Below are 18,234 nucleotides of genomic sequence, written 5' to 3'. Positions count from 1 at the left end.
CAGAATAGATATTTTGAGATTGTTCTTCTCGTTTTCTTGTGCACTCACATTGACATTAAAGAGAATTAACGGTTGAGTTTAAGTTTACTTATTGCCTAAACAGTTGCATTAAAATTCTTAGTGCAATGTAAATTTTTTGTTTGTTTGAAATATATCTATATTTTTGAAATATGCAATGTACAAAATTTACAACTCAAAAACCTAGTTGATATAATTAAAATGACAAGGATCCTCCTATTCATTAAAGTGAATCCAAATTGAAATTCCAGAATCGTATCTTAATTTCGCATAATATATCATGAATTTCTATGAAATTGTTCCCATTATATGAAAAGAATTTTCCTACAAGAAATATAATTATGTAAAGAAGTTAATTTAGCAGTTAACAAAAACGAGTGGAAAAGGACTAAAACTAAACGTCCTTTTTACGATAATATCTTAATATGAATCGTACTTTTCTCATTTTTGCAGAGAATATAAGTCATCCCGCATTAATATTATGAGATATAGTTGACAAAGTATACATTATAACTGAAGATAAATCAGGAAAGCGGTTGAAAGCCAACCATCTACAAACCTATCTACACGTTGAATTTGGTGGTGTCACATTCGCCCAAGACAATCCGATTTTAACTTGGTTTACGATTTTAAATTTGGATAATCAACGTCTCATGTTGACGGAAAACCAATTTTCATTCCTGTAGAAACATCGAAAATGAGAATTATATTTATTTATTTTATTTGTGAGTAAATATCATTTTTGGTCCTCATCAAATTTCACGATGCCCGCATTAATTCTTAGCAAATGAAAAGGCTATTCGTGGTCCATAAAAATTTTAAAATGGACCAATTTAATTGAAATCGTGGTTCCTCACAAATTCAAAAAAGACCTACACTAGCTCCTAAAAAGGACTAAAACGAGTCTATTTTAAATTTTTTAAGGACCGCGAATAGCTTTTTTATTTGCTAGGAACTAAAGTGGACATCATAAAATTTGCTGAGGATCGAAAAAAGTATTTACTCTTAATTTTTTAATGGATCCCAAAAAATTTGATTCTTGTCTGCAACATCAGAGGTTGACTACCCTTTAATTTTTTTTTTTCCTATAAAAAATGATATGTACTCATAATATTATCTATTCTACTTAATGGATGGAGGTTGTTTCTTATTTCATTGAAAACTGTTTCCTTTCCTTTCTTTTTTATTTTTTCTTTTTTGATTCTTTTTATTTATGAAATATGTTATTTTATTTATTATAACATAATAACAAATATTTATAATTAAAGAAAGATCATATAATATATTTTGACTTACAATTACTTTCTTTATCATGGAATAAAAATTAAATTAATTATTCTAACTTGATGTTATTTTATAACTATTGATTTAAGTTTAATTTAAAAATAAAAAAAATAATTGAAAATGTAATTTCCCCCATTTATAATTATATAAATGAAAAATTAACATGGACTATCATGTTAGTACATGTCACTGGCAATCTCCTAGTGTATTTGTTACGCACATCTATTTTGGAAGAAAATATGTGTTGAGTTTAATTTAGAGAACTCTGCCTCAAACAAACAAACAAGTATACAAAATATTTCCTCTTCTATGATGATTTCATTCCATAGAATAATAGTTTAAATAGACCAAGAATGAAAAATATCAACAACTATCCATAATTCCTCTAACCACATACCACTAATAATCAAAATAACTACCCCTATCCCACTATCTAGGTAACTACCCTATATTGGATTAAGCAAAATTATAATAAAAGAAAATAATAATTCATCCGTAACATCTCTTAAAAATTACTTATCCTTAAGAGTTAGATCAAGTAATTGCATCTACTTCCAAATTCATGTTCGCATCTTCATCACTTCCATCCATCATGACATAGATTAAGAATAACTTCTTACATTCATGGCCTAGAGCATTAGTCTCAATATAGTGGAAACTCAATCTCTTTTGTCTTTGATTTTCTTCGAACACCAATAGGCGAATTGACTGTAGAGTATCCCAACGTGGGTTCAAGTAAAAATGGTTAATAAGATTGCATGATAAAGAGTTGGAAAACAATAATTTAGGTTTTTGAATGGAAGAGAGATGAGTTGGAGAGGGGTTTGCTTGTTTGGTGGAGAGAGAAATAGAAAAATGTTTGGGTCAGAAACTATTGGAGACTTATCAATAATGAAATTAGCGTGAGGTTGTGGTTTGATGGTTGGTACTATATGATCTAGTTGATTTGAGAGTTGCATCAACATTTCCTTCAATTGAGTACGAATCTTGTGAGAGGCTCACCCCAAAAATCAGCTCATAAGTTAAAAGAGTCCAAAATTCATATAAATCCTAGAACCTTATGTTTCTAATATGGTACTCCAAGTCTCATACATCGCAACCATGATCATAACAATATTTTTTTTTTTTTGGATAATAGTATCACAATTAAAAAAGTAACGTATTATTTTATAGCGCTTTACCTTTTTTATTTGCATCAATGCTTTCCCCTCTTGTACTTAATTGCAATGATAAGATAAAAAAAAAGAGAAATATTTCTACACCGTTGCTTTGGCCTAACGGACCCAGTTATTTTATTTTAGGCTTTTTTGTATTAATTTTGTTTTGCAATGAAAAACAAAAGAGAAAAAGAGAAAAAAGGCAATGAATTAACGAACAGAAAGAACCCCATCTCATGATTCTTAACAGCTACGAGATGTTGCTATAAGTCAGAAGGGGGAGACAAAAAAAAAAAAAACATGCAGTTGATTCACATCAAGCTTTGCAAGAAAATTAACGTATCCCTTTCCGTAAAGAATTCTGGTTTCCACTCTCTAATTAATGTTCATAGTTATTTTGCATATGCTCCTAAAGAATTCTCAAACGTTCCTAGAGTCAAGAAAACAAACTGATTCTTTAATTACGTGGATACACATCTCGATCGATAGCAACTCGATACAAATTCATTGTTAAGGACCAACAGCATCAAGAGAATCTGATTCAAAAATAGTGGTCTTCGAAAAAATAACGTCATGATGCAAAGCAAAATTGAGAGCAAAACAAATAGCTTGTCAGTAATTATGTTAAAGCACTCAATTTTTTGAAATTATATAATAGGAAAAAATTCAAAAAATCTCACGTGATTTGCTCTTTTATCACTTACCCCCTATTATTTTTTTCTTTTCACTTACCTTCTTTATAGTTTTTTTCATCTAAATTCCCCCTTAATATTGTTAGTAATTGAATTAATTTGCTCATTTTATCCCTATTTTACCTACATAAAAAGTTGTTAATTAGAAATAAAATAGACAAATTAGTTTAATTACTAACTGTTGAGATATATAGTCCCACATTGGTTGTATGTGCAACTAATGTGGCCTTTATAAGGCCTTGGGCACTCCCAGCTTTTGGGGTGGTGTATCCCAAGGTTCTTTACATGGTATCAGAGCCTCGCCGCCCCCCACTTTCTCTTGTGGTGTTTCTTAGCACAGGTAGGTTGGGCCTGTTGCATTGTCCACTCTTCAAGCCCAATGGACTCTTGTGTGAGAGGGCGTGTTGAGATATATAGTCTCACATTGGTTGTATGTGCAACTAATGTGGCCTTTATAAGATCTTGGGCACTCCCACCTTTTGAGCCAGCTACTTTTGGGGTGGTGTATTCCAAGGTTCTTTACACTATGGATTTAGATGAAAAAAAACCAAAAAAAAAAGGTAAGTGAATTTTTTTTTTGAACTTTTTCCTAAATATTAAATCGTTATAAAATTATGGACATTCGAGAACTTAGAACCTAAAATTAAATACTTGTTTTGGTGGCTTTCGGTATGAACGAGAATCATTTTGTCTAGTATCGTGGATAACTTACAGAAATTTGAAATATATTAAACTTAGAGGTATATAGCCCCACTTTCACTTTGAATTACGCGGCCATTCCATTATGTACGTACCATATGCTTCTTTTCTTGAATCCCACCATAAACAATAAACACGCAACCAAATGAAAGCCGCTAATGCAGCGTTCGAGCATATACAATATTATGGCATCAAATTCTTGTTTCATGGTCAGCATTCTTGCATTTTGCGTATACTATAGCCTCTATTAATTTTAAAAATATATTTGTTTGTTGTTGGGGCTTCACTTTTCTGCTGCGTTGTTTGCCACTTCTTTTTCTATATTGGAGGATAAAGAGAACATATATATATTCTCCTTTTATTTTTTAATAATTACGGAAAATTCCACGTCTATGTCCATCCAATTTTAGTTTTTATTTATTTAGCGATGGAAACATTCTTAAATATGCGAAATTGGACTTGCCAAATGAAAAGGGTAGTACTAATTCAACAAGGAATAAATTCTGCATCTACCAATTGCCGATATTGATTATATGAAGATGCACTTTTGATTTAGCTATGCGATATGAATGTATATTCTCATAAAAGGGACGTTCATAAAAGAACGTGTAAACACGGAATATGAATATATAGAAAGTCAAAATGATGCAAAAGAATAATTAATATAAACACAAGACTTTCTATAGAATTGAGTTAGATTTAAAACTGGTTTGTTGATTTAAATAAGTTATTTTATACAAAATTCTAGCTAACCAATACTTTTTGGAACAAAAGGATATATAAAGTTAAATCAAAATAAATGTTTGTGTTAAAATTTTGTAACTTTAATTTTATTAACAAAATTGTAAACCTGTTTTATGTTAATAAAATAGGAGTTATAGAATTTTATATTTCATATAATCAATATTAACATAATTTTTATGCCAAATTAGTTGGGATCGCAATCGATGAATCATATAAAGATAAACAATAATGTAAGAAAAAATAAAAAATAATAGAGCTTTATTAATCTCATGTAATAGGAGAGAAGATATCTCATGTTATAGAGATAATCATGTGTGAGACCCATCCACTTATAGAAAAAAAAAGATAAAAAAAAGTAACACGAAAATCAATGTATGTGTAGGAGAGAAAAACACTCTCTTACAACATAAGAGTATATTTTTCCAAAATAATAATATATGATAAATATATAAAAATATAAAAAATATTTTTTTCAGAGAAAGCAAAAGGAAAGGAGGAAAAAAAAAATCAATTACACAAACTTTACCCCTCCATAATGCTATTAACTTTCCTTTCATTCCACTTGGCGACAAATTAAATTGCCCAAAGTTTGCTTCACAATGCTATTAATTATTTTCACTCGTTGAGTTTTGTTTTATTATTTTTCCTGAAATAAGTTTTGACTGATTTTTTCTATATATTTGTTTATTTTCCTAAATATCTAAAGATCTTGGAGCAACATACAGCTCTCTGTACTCATATACCATCATAATCTATTGCTAAGAAAAATAAATTTTTTTATATATTCCATATATTTTGAAAAAAGTTGTGACATTTAAAAGATGTTACTGCAAGCATTTGCAAAGATAAATGCCGACACGTAAACTTAAGGAGGTGCAGAAATAATTACACTTGTTATTTTTTATACTTTTATTAGGTTGATGTTCTAATTCAAACTTCAATAGAGTCCAAAACTTGCCGTGAGGACCGGGAACGGTGCGTCAGTGAATACGAACCTTCAAACTCAAAAACAAATAAATTTAAAGGGTTATAAGTTTCTTACTATACATGATAAACTTATAATTCTTCACCTGAAACAAAAAATTATGGGACCATCAATTAAAAAAAAAATTATGGGACAGATTTTTATATTTGCAGGAGGGGACGAGTTTGAGAAACTCATTCTCTAATTTTAAATTATTAAAAAAAAAAAATTCTAATAAGATTCATAATTTTTCTGCAACAAGGCTGCAGGCCTCCGACTTTTGAATTTCTTTTAATCATCTGCAAGTAACATGAGGAATATGATTTGCTTAATATTTATGTTTTGTAATTTGTTTTGATGATAAAGGAGGTTTATTAGCAATGTGAACAAAAAGAAGATAAACCAAATTGAAAGCAAAGTAAGCAACTTTAGTAGACTTTGAAATTGGGATTCAGTGATCATTAGAGATTGTAAATTTTTAATATTTAAATTATTTAATGTCTATAATTTTAGGGAAAAACTATTCTTATGTCACATGACATAAATTTTCTCTCCTACACACTATTTGTAATTGTGCCACCTTTTTATTTTCTTTTCTTTTAATTTTTCAGGTGGTGGAGCCACTAGTTTGTTTCTATGACATGAGATAACTATCTCCTTTAACATGAGATTAATAAAACCCATAATTTTATTAATGGGTCCCTTTTTTTCTCCAAAAAAAAATCTTCTTCTGCCACATATTATAATTATGTATTGTTTGAAGTACATAGTTATTATATGAATTTTTCTTTCTTTCTCTAAGTCAGTCCACAACTTCTGAAGAAAAAGAAAAAAAATATAAAACTATTCTTACTACCAATTTTTTTACTATCATTTCACTCATTGGATTCAAATTTTTTTATTTCTCTCTCTCCATTCAACTTTTCCTTTAATCAAATCGTAATAGAGTGAGAGTAGAAAAATTAGTAGTCCCCTTTTTTTTGTATCCTAGATTTCCCTTTGTTAATATATCGAATCCTATGTATTTAGATTTTGTTTAAGAAATGTTTTTTTCTTAAAGTGAGATTTTTTAAATTTAAATTGTAAAAATATATTCAAACGAATTAATTGGGTTTCTCACTAACTATAAATATTAAAAATATGGGTTCTATTTCTTTCACGTTTTTGGAGATAAGTATTTCTTACCACTTTCCATTAAAAAAAAGGAAAAAAAATAAAGTGATGGCACGATTTTTTTATGTGAGAGAAGCATGAGATAATTATATTATGTAAAATGAGATAATGATTTCTTAATATATATATATATATATATATATATAGGTAAATTATTTCTGCAACCGCTTTACGAACAACAACGACATGTGTATGGTTATGATTCCTCACATTCAATGTTTTCATCCTTTGTATGGTTATGATTTCCCGCATTTAATACTTTCAAATATATATATATGGAAAATATTTGATTGCTGCACATACAGCAGCTGTAGAAATGTAAACTCCATATATATATATATATATATATATATATATATATATATATATATATATAAGAATGTAAAGTAACATTAGTAGATTTAATTTTAGGGAAAACTATTTATCATTTTAAAAGATATAAGCTTATGTCATTTCATTCCTTTATAATTATGTACTTCGGAGATTATATAGTTATAACTTATAAGGCTTATGATTCATAATCATTTTATATCAGTGTAAGTTAAACTCTTAATCTTGATCGTTGATCTATTTATATCTAATGATTCTGATTTATTAGATATTTGAATAGTTAGATATAAGCAAAACAATTATCAAGATTTGATGTAAGACTTATTTTTCTTACACTGATGTAAGAACATTTTATCCCTAGTTATAATATTAAACTTGCTTTTTTCTTCTCTCTTCATGAATTTTTCAAAAACTTATCAGCTGATGTGGTGAGAAAAAAATAATTTTTATATTATAATTATATATTTTTCAACATATAATTACAAGAGACAAAATGACATAAGCTTATATCAAGGTAACCCTTAATTTAATTACACTTCTGGTTTTCTTAAAGTTTTATTCGTTTGACGTTTCAAATCAAACTTGCCGTGAGGACTGGGAACCGTGCGGTCGGTGAACTTGACACTTTCAAACTTATCAAAGAATAAAATTAAGTTTTTTTTCCCTAAAAAAGAAACAATGCACCTCAATCAGGAAAAAAATTTAAATCCCCTTATGATATCAAATTTAATCTAAAAAAACACAATATACAAATAATATAATTATAAATATAATTTAATTCAATTCATAAAAATTTATATATATGTGTGTGCGCGCAAACGTCTTTTTCTTTTTTTTAGTAATAATTTTCATATTTCAAAAATTGTTAGTCATTGATTTTTTTTCTCTGTCGTTTACTTTTTAAAAAAATTAAAACTTATATTTAACAAAAATATTCTTCCTACAAAGAAAAGAAGTGATTTTTTTCTCTAAACATTATTATTGGTTGGAATTTTTTCAAAGTGAGATTTTCTTAATCTAAATAAGTAAAAATATACTTGTTTATAATTTTAATAATTTAAAAAATTAAATAATAAATATTTATTTATTTTAAAAGCAAATTCAATTTAAAGGAACGTTTTCCGTAATATTAGATTATAATATGAGCATAGTTTGTTTGATCAAACCGCCCCGCTTGGGGTGTATTAAAAATTTAAAATGCGTACATGTCAAGACCAACGTGCACTGCTCTTTCCAAGTGTTGCCATTTTACAGTATCGTCACACACGTGTATCATTCAAAGGAACATAGTTTTTATGCTACAGCCTACAGAAGTAGGTACTTGTAAAAAGAAAAAAGAAAAGTATACGAGAGAAAATAATTATAAAGGTAGAGGATTAGGGATAATATAATTTTATTTATTTATTTAAGAAAGGATACATCAAATGCTCAGTAGTCAGTACTCCTCTGATACTGGAAATATTTTCCGGGGTTACAGAAATCTAGTAATATAAGAAGCTTCCCACTTCCATAATTGCCCACGGTCTTCGTTTTAATTATAGGATACCACACTTATCATTTCGGTTATATAAGCACGAAAATTTATCGCATATTTTTAAGCTATGAAGCACAAAAAAAAATTAAGTCTCGTATGCGTATCGGAAATCAACTTACACGTTTCAATATGCTTCCGACCCACAGTTAATATTATAGGAGACATAGTCAATACTCCAACACATGTTCGACACATTATTAATATATATTTATGTATATCTAAATTTTATTTTATTTTATCTTTTTAATAAAATATGAAGACAAAAAAAAATTGTGAATGAAAATATGAAAAATTAATTTATAAATCAAATATTTTCTATTACGAAATTTCACATAAAAAATTAACAAGATATGAAAAATTATTTTTGCTTTATATTTATGTTATGAAATTTAAATATTTGATTGATTATATTACTTATTATGGATGCTATATGTATTAAATGTAAACTATATTATATATATTTAAAAGGGATATGTTATATTTACAAACTTTTTTGTTTACAAACTCTTACAAACTATATTATCTTCTCCGGAGAACACTAGTTACACTATGTTCTCTCGGGAGAAGATAATGTAATTTGTAAAAATATATAAAAAAAAGTTTATAAATGGACCCTTTTCCTATTTAAAATATTATTTATAATCAAAACGTGTCATTACGTGTCAAAATTTAATATTTTTTAAAATTAACACGTCGGGGTGTCGTGATGTGTTCCATATTCAATGTTGGTGTTGGTATAACATAGCTTTTAAGAGTTTGAATTTAATATATACTCAATATAAAACATTAGCCATGTTATTTTTATATAATGTAGGCATAGTTATTAAAACCGGACCGACCCGGCCGAATCGACCTGGAAATTGATAAATCGGTTAGATAACCGGTCCGGTTGAAGCAACGGACCAACCATGCATCAGAATCGGTGCGACCCGGTCCGACTTGGCAGGTTTTCATGAAAATCGGTGACCCGGCCCGGTCAAAAAAAAAAGAATTCCAAATTTTTTTTTCAAAGAAAAAAAGTCATAATGGACATATTTGAATTTTTTTTGCTTATTGACTTATATAAGTTATGTACCTACAACACTAATATTATCTCAATTGTGCATTATGCAGAAAATTTTGATTTGATTTATAGTTAGAGATGTCATTTTCTCAATTTAAAGCTCCGTATCACGATCATTATATTTTTATTTGATCATTTATTGGATAATATTATGTGATTTATTATTTTTTATATTAAAATATTTGAAATTTTTATTATTTTTTTAGATATTTAAGTATATTTATAATTTTTTAATATAAATTATAAAATTGTATATAATTACTGAGTTATGCGGTTGAACCAATGACCAACTGATTGAACCAGTGACTCACTGACCCAGTACATTGACCGGGTCAATAACCGGATCGGTTTTAATAACATTGAATGTAGGAATAAGAAATATTTTACTTATTTTTTATTATAAATTCTCCTATATTTAATAATTTAAATATTTAATAAATTAGAATTATTAGAAATAAATGAAATCAATAAATAAGATTAAAAGCATATTTTATATTGAGATAAAACGATGTCAATCCAAAAAATATTGTTACAATATTTATAAATGTATGTTAATATTCTATTTAATAAATTTGATTGTATTAGTTATTATATTGATAAAACTAATCCAAAAAAATTTAAGCCGTTAAATAACAATTATTATTTTATATTATATTAGTTTTAACATTATATAAAATTTAATGATTTGAGTACAATATATATTTTTGTTATGGATCGCGCGTCATAATGACCTCAAGGCTCTGGCTACACGGATCCGCCTAGGCCCACTCTAAGGTACGGAATTCTATATAAGATGGAGGTTTCGTGCCTTCAAAAAAAAAGAAAAAGAGAGGAGGTTTCACATACGTCACCCCTTATTGGCTATCGGTGCATAATAATCTGCCACCACCAGCTATCTCCTCGGTACACACTGGCGGTGCTTGCTTTCAAGATAAGCTTATTTATAGCTGTCATTTTTAACTATATCTTTTCGGGAGAACATAGTTATAACGTTGAAGTTGCTCTTTTTTCTCTCTCTTCATTTACTTTTCAAAACTTTTTTGCTGACGTGGAGAGAGAGAGAGAAAAGAGCAACTTCAACGTTATAACTATATTCTCCTGGAAAAATATAGTTAAAAATGATAGCTGTAGATAAGCTTATCTAAAGTTGCTGTAGAAATGTTTACCCCATATATATATATATATATGTATATATATATATATATATATATATGTATGTATATATACGGGACATGTTATATTTACAAACTTTTTTGTTTATAAACTATTACAAACTACACTAAATACGACCGGTCATATTTTAATTATGCAGTGTACGACCGGTCGCACTTAGTGTAATTTGCAAAAAAAGTTTGTAAATGAATCATATCCCTATATATATATATGAGAAATATTTTTTTATGTTATAGGAAAAAAGTTATTTCATGTGATAGAAATAAAATTATAAGTGAGACTCACAAATAAGAGGAGAGATAAAAAAGAGTGGTGAGACCCAATATCTTTTTTTGTGTGTAAGAAAATTGTTTATCTCATGTAAAATGAGATAAACATAACCCTATATATATAGATAGAGGGGTATGATCCTTTGATATTAAGGTCAAATTTGAAATTTGACACTTCATCTGAAAGTTATTAGATCAAAAAAGATCAATGATGTCACATGCATATGAATTAGAGTCGTTGATCTTTTTTGATCTAATGACTTTCAGATAAGGTGTCAAATTTCAAATTTGACATTGGTGTCAAATGATCCTACCTCATATATTTCTCAAACTGTTTGAGATATATTTATCTCCGGCCAGCTCAAAATCATATCATTTTATTTATTTATTTCTTTATATTAATTGATTCACCTTTGAATAGTTATGATTCTTTTTTTTCTCTCTTCCTTTATCATCATTGATCCATCTGTGTACGGCTATGATTTAACAGCCGGACATAAAGTTATCTCAAACAGTTTGAGAAATAATAAGCTCATATATATATATATATATATATATATATATATATATATAGGGTTTACATTTCTGCAGTTGTTGTACGTGCAGCAATCAAATAGAAAGCATTAAATGCGGAGAATCATAACTATACAAAGGATGAAAGCATTAAATGAGAGAAATCATAAGTATACACATGTCGTTGCTGTATGTAAAACAGTTGCAGAAATGATTTTACCATATATATATATATATATAGTAGCTTGAGATAATTTTATCTCCCTTTAAAATCATAATCGTACAAAGATGGATCAATAGTGATAAAGGAAGAGAGAAAAAAAAGGAATCATAAGTCATAACCATTCAAAGGTAAATCAATTAATATAAGAAAATAAATAAACAAAACGATGTAATTTTGGGATAACCGGAGATAAATATATTTCAAGTGATTTGAGAAATATTTTTCTTAATAAAAAATTAGAGCCCTTAGATATAAATGAGATCAATGGTCAAAATTGAGAGTGTAACTTAAATTTGGTATAAAATGATCTTGACCCTATATATGCGATTAACATTTATCCATAGATAAGTTTATCTCAATACCTCTTTTAATTATGTACATAACTAACATATAGTTATAACGTTAAAGTTTTTTTCTCTCTCTATTCGTCACTTTTCAGAACTTGTCTAATGACGTGGAGAGAGAAATTTTTTTTTTAACATTATAATTATGTACTACCCCAGTACAGTACATAATTAAAAAGGGTAACTTGAAATAAGCTAAAAAGGGTAACTTGAAATAAGCTAAGGTCAAGTGACTAAAAAAATACTTTTTTTTTTCTTCAAGTTTATTATTAGTGACACTTTTGAAAAAAGAAGATAATCACCGCAATAGAAAACATATATAGTTCTACTTAATTGTAAATGCTTATAAACTTGTCACTGGGGAGATTGATTTTCTGTCGTCAACTCATCTAGAAAGTGGGATCTATATTTTTCCATTTCAATTTTATTATTAAATGACACTTTAAAAAAGAAAGATAATCACCACAATAGAAAACATATATAGTTCCACTTAATTATAAATGCTTATAAACTTGTCACTGGGGAGATTGATTTTCTGTCGTCAACTCTTCTAGAAAGTGAGATCTATGGATGTTATTTCCAATTTTCCTTGGTTTCAGAAGCCTCCTAACCATGTTTTTCAAAGTCTTCGTAGAGAATTAGACCCCACGCCCATGGCTCGCAGTCTCCATCACATAGCTCACACTTTTTCATTTTGCTTTTATTACAGTGTATGTATAGCCGGTTGCTCCAAACGATTCATCACTCACTTTGGCAAGTGTTCCTAAGCAGAGGCCAGCTATCAGCAAAATCAGAAAATCTACAAATTGTGTTCTAGCTTCTCGTAGTCGCTGCTTTCCAACTCTGCATGGAACAAAGAGCAAAATCAAAATCAAGTTTTGACATTTCATTAACAGAAATATCCTCCCTCTTGTAACTTACCTTCCAAGAAAGTATTTGTATTGTTGGAACGCTCCTGGTGTCAACCGATTGGACAAATCATTTGAATTTAGGAAGTTGTGTTGAAGGTTGTCCCTCTTCAACTCAACGGTGTACTTTACATCCTGCCAAAGTTCTCCAGCAAAGGAAGGTGCATCAGCATTCTGTTCAGGCATGGCTGCTCCATGTGCTGAACCTTCACCACTTGTGGCGGCTAATCCCTCAACACTCTGTAGCATATCCATAGGCACCGGGTAACCATTATGAAGCATCCATCTAACTGGTAGTTGTTTGTAGTTTACTCCTGAGCTTGCACTTGGTTTTAATATTCCTTCTAAAATGTCAATGTAGTAATCTGGAGGGTTGACACGGTCAGGGACAACAATCCCCAAGCTTGAAAAGTACTCTTCCACTTTGTTCACGGGTCCATGATACACTGTAAGACCTCCTTTTGCAAGCAGTATAAAATCATCAAACATCTTGAACAAGGTGTAACTGAAGATCACACAAAAATAGAATTAAAAAGATCATTATTTTGGGTTACCAAAGAGAAAAATAACAGTTAATCTACTTGATTTCATGTCTTGAACAACCTCTCGGAAAAGCTTAAAATGTTAGGTGAAGACACATGAATAGATTCGTGTTATATCTCTATCACAACCCCTGCCGTAAAGAGTCCTTTGGACTTAAAGTGTAGACAATGCTAATTTATCTTGTGCTGAATTTCAACTTTTTTATTAGAAAAATGTGGGTGGTAAGGATCAAACTCTAGATGAGTTAATCATAGAGCTCTGGTACCATGTCAAGAACTAACTCTTCCAAAAGCTTAAGCCGTTAGATGAAGACACGTGAATGGATTTATAATATATCTCTAACATCCCAAACACTCATAATGGTAAGTGACTCTACTGTGTGGTAGGTTTCAGGAGCTGTTTTCATATTTTACAATTACCTCGGTTGGTGAAGGACCATACATATGTTTACTCCTTCAAGAGCCTCACGTCTAAGTGCTTTAAGCAGTAACTGAGAAGATGAGCTGTCCAAACCAGATGTGGGTTCATCCAAAATTAGAAGGGAAGGTTCCATAACCATTTCCAGTCCTACGTTTACTCTTTTCCTTTGACCTCCAGAGATTCCTCGCTTCTCCACTGTCCCAACCAGAGAATCCCTTATTGCCTGCAGACCCAAGGACTCAATGACTCTTTCAACCACTAACACCTTCTCTTCTTTCGGTAGATCAGCAGAGAGTCTACAATGGCATATAAATATAGTAAAAAGTGAGAGGAGATGCAAGAAAATGCATTCAATACTCTTAAACCTCTAATCTACTTGGCATATGAAAAAGAGTAGCTAAATAATTACCAGTTTTTATAGAAATATTTTAAACTGTACTTGTTAACATGAGAGTCATGCAAGAGAATAAAGTGCTCTCAATATGGAGCATACCTGCATCTGGCACTGAACCACAGATTCTCCTCCACAGTCAAATTGCCATGCACAATATCATCTTGTGGCACAAAACCAATTATCTTCTTGTATGACCGAATAGATGATTCCTGGCCATTTACAAAAACTTGCCCAGTTGTGTTACATCCAGTTGCTTTTCCAGTTAAAGCAGAAAGAAATGTTGTCTTACCAGCCCCAGAAGGGCCCATAACTGCTGAAACTCTGCCAGGATATATTTTACCAGTCACACTTCTTAATAGATGTTTGTTTTTCCCTTTCAAAGTGAGGGTTAAATCTTTGAAAGCAACCTCAATGGTAGGTCTCTTCCTTATCTCAATATCACTGGCCATTGAAATCACTCCAGAGAAGGTCAAGTTTTTATTTTGTTCCTGTAAAGCCTTTTCTTTCTCAATCTGACCATATGCATACTTGAAAATTTGGCTCTGAGTATGCAATGCCTTACCCCTTGGTGCTTGCTTTTTGACATTTTTATCTCCTATCTGTAGATTAAACCCTTCTTGACTGTCAGGGTCTTCCTCAATGTCATTTATTATTTTTGTGAGGTTGCTTTTATCCTTTTTCTTTCCTTTTGATGTACCAGCACCTCCTGGTGCCATAGGTGGTAAGACACCTTTGAAATCTGACTTATTTGAAGTTTTTTTGCGCGAAAAAGTACGCGATAATTGTGATTGCAATCCTACTGCATGCTTCTTAGCAATATCTTTTGCAGATTTCCATTTTTCACGTGCTTGTGTTTCTCTTACACTTTGTGCAGCCCTTTCTCTTGATTTTGCTTGTCTTCTTTCTCGAGTTGCAAGAACTTGATCAGAACAGTTATATATGATAATAAGCATGAAACACAAGCCAGCCTGCATTGAAAATTGAAGAGTCAGTTCCACTGGACCATTGTGCACCTCCATGTTCTAACTTGCTACATATTCCTCTATGTATGAAATAGTTATGTAACTTATGCAATGAGCAATAATTCATAAATTGTAATGTTTATAGATTACTCACAAAAACCAGGACACCATATGCAGTAATATTCTGATTTGCTGATTTAGGCTCACAAGTTGCCAACCTGAAACACCCTGGAGAAGAAAAAAATCAAGAAAGGAGAAAGGGTCACTGGAATTGTTATCTTGCACTACAGTTAATCAGCCTTCACACCCATGGTAAAAGCGTATTTCCTACTGATGTATAGTTGTATTATATATGCATTAGCATATTGACTATCAAATGAATAATAGATACATCAAGTAATAGCAAAAGAATGATTCTTTTGAGAGTAACATATTAACGTCTGCCAACTCCAAAGCCTTCGTATGAGATTACTTAATACTTGATGACACACCTAATAACTTGCCCCTGTAGTCACATTATATAAATTTCCCAGACTTACTTTGCAATTATTTGCATGGGTAAGGCTACATACAAGAATTGCTCTTACCCCACACTCGCTAGACGGATTTAATTAGGGAGTGGTTTATGAACATAGAGAATGAGAATGGCCATAGAAGAATATGATTACTGGTAGTAACTTCAACTCGAAAAAAGAGAGATCAAATAACAGCCTTGGAAAACTTACGCTCTTGTGCAGTAGAACCTGTTCTGCAGTAATACCTGCAATTTATATATAAAAGTAGCTCAGAATAATATATATATATATATATATATATATATGTACACATTAGAACAGACAATAAGCAGAAGCACTGAGAAACCAAGTGGCTGCTTATAAATTTAAGAACAAGTGCTAAAAGTTAAGAAGTTTAGGGATAAATATTAATACCCCTCTTTGCAAGGATTTTTTATGATTGTAGATGGACAGTATGATCCTGCTGAACAGAATACCTCACCACTACTCATAATGTCTGCCCAAATATCTGCTCCCCCACAAGTATGGTTAGCCTTTCCAGGAGGTAGCTGATAACGATATCTGCATATTGATTCTGCTGATAAATATTAAAGTATGCCAAAAATAAGAATGCAGAACAAGTAAAACCAAAAGGGAAGGACTTACGGTTCACATATTCCACTAGTTTTATTGAGCTCCGCACGTGGACAGTAAGACCCCAATGGACAAGCTTCAATGGCATACAAAAAAAGATGGCAACAAATGAATGACATTAGAGCATTCAAACACATAGAGAACATAACTACATAGGAAAAGACATATGAAAAATGAAAACAACAATATAGTGTTTGTGTTGGATGTTGTATAAGCATAAATACTCACGAATCATGCAGGTGATACCATGAGGGCAAAAGAAACCTTCACAACAAGGTTGACATTCAACAGATCTAACAGGTATCTCCTTTTTGTTACTGTTAAGGTCTACTTTCTGATTAGCTTTACATCCCCATCCAGGTTCACATCCATTAACCCATGAGCTCAAATTACAGTTTATGTTGGGCTTCAAAAAGTTGGATTTGGTGCTGGTAGCAAAACTTCTGGCATAGGCTTCTATTTCTCCTGCTGTGCACACGCGTTGTGTAATATCTCCTGAAAATGTCACCAAAAAACAACACAAAATGTCCCAAAAACTATCAAAACACAAGTCCTTACACATTTTGCATGATTACATTTATTTTTCCTCATGTACATTTATGATGATATGATATGATCATATTAATATTTATACAAGTGCTAGACTTATGTGTCTATTAAATTTTTGTACATTTATCATTACCCAATATACACATATCAAGTACCTTTCATTTGCTGGGCACAAATGGTCAAAAAGCTCAGATCTTTGGTGAAATTGAACGCCCCATCCCAATCAGAGTCCCTGATCAAGGAAAAACAAAGTATGTCATTTATATGAATTAACACTACAAAACATGAAAGTTATTTGTAAACAGGATTGGTACTCACACATCAAGTATGCAATAACCCAACTCTTTTTTTATTGCAGCTTTGAAAACAGTTGTATAATTGGACATGCTACGGTAAATTTGCTGGGCGAATATCTCAACCCCAGCACCACCAGAACCTTTGTTCTGACATGAAACTAGTCCTGGCCCCACAATGAAGCTGATCAATACTACAATTATAACCAAATCAACCTTCCTTATTATCTCCTTTGGTCCCTCTATTTTGCTCATCGTAGATTTGTTTCTTTTTTTTATTATTATTTATATACAATTTGGAAGATTTATTGATAACAGAACGAAAAAAGAAATTCATAGGTACAAAAGGGTAGATTCATGATGAATATTGGTTGAGGAGTAGAGAAGCAGAACGGCAAGAAAGAGAGAAATGGTAATGGAGAATTGGGAACCAGAGAGAGAGAGAGAGAAAGTGCATTTTCCTATGAAGAAATGGCGGCAAGGAGGAAGAGTTGGCGATGTATGTGGGAGCAGCATTTGCTTATAATCAAATGAAACAAATTTTACGTAGTCCATGAATTTTTTACTGAATGAATTATATCTACAAAAAATAAAAACAAAAACATATGTAACTACGTACGATGATGTTGCAATTACGACAAGTGTCACACTTTCAAGTTTGTCTCTCAAAATGACACATATGCTGAAAAAAACATCGTACTCCAACTTATTTTAATGTTGTGGCACCCATACAAGTACAATTTGTATGCGCTAAAATTTATATATTGTTATATAAATTGTTGTGTTTATCTATCATGAAAAAAGATAGAGGAAAAAAATTGTTGTGTTTTCTTAGTG

At 30.6% G+C, this 18,234-nt stretch overlaps 1 protein-coding gene across 1 annotated transcript; it reads right to left on the bottom strand.

Annotated features, from left to right (window-relative positions):
- Positions 1–1,836: 1,836 nt before the first annotated feature.
- Positions 1,837–17,652, bottom strand: LOC133306206 (ABC transporter G family member 28-like). The gene is made up of 12 exons (XM_061506500.1): positions 17,423–17,652; positions 17,260–17,336; positions 16,784–17,050; positions 16,568–16,631; positions 16,337–16,483; positions 16,133–16,167; positions 15,562–15,635; positions 14,545–15,413; positions 14,051–14,347; positions 13,102–13,593; positions 12,888–13,023; positions 1,837–2,010 (listed from the first exon to the last, which is right to left on the bottom strand). Exons 1-12 carry the CDS (start codon positions 17,650–17,652, stop codon positions 1,837–1,839), a joined length of 2,862 nt encoding a protein of 953 aa, XP_061362484.1.
- Positions 17,653–18,234: the final 582 nt, after the last annotated feature.

Source organism: Gastrolobium bilobum, unplaced genomic scaffold (genome assembly GCF_033153095.1).
Source record: "Gastrolobium bilobum isolate Gb01-03AN ecotype WA unplaced genomic scaffold, APGP_CSIRO_Gbil_v1 utg19100, whole genome shotgun sequence".
Taxonomy (NCBI): Eukaryota; Viridiplantae; Streptophyta; class Magnoliopsida; order Fabales; family Fabaceae; genus Gastrolobium; species Gastrolobium bilobum.
Note: the sequence above shows the minus strand (reverse complement) of the source record. Positions and strands in the feature narration are given on the sequence as shown.

Coding starts and splice junctions, on each gene's coding strand:
- LOC133306206 (XM_061506500.1), bottom strand. CDS start 17,652: ATGAGCAAAATAGAGGGACCAAAGGAGATAATAAGGAAGGTTGATTTG. Junction 14,348..14,544: donor TGGTTCAGTGCCAGATGCAG/GTATGCTCCATA, acceptor ATGCCATTGTAG/ACTCTCTGCTGATCTACCGA. Junction 2,011..12,887: donor CAACCGGCTATACATACACT/GTAATAAAAGCA, acceptor GATACTCTACAG/TCAATTCGCCTATTGGTGTT.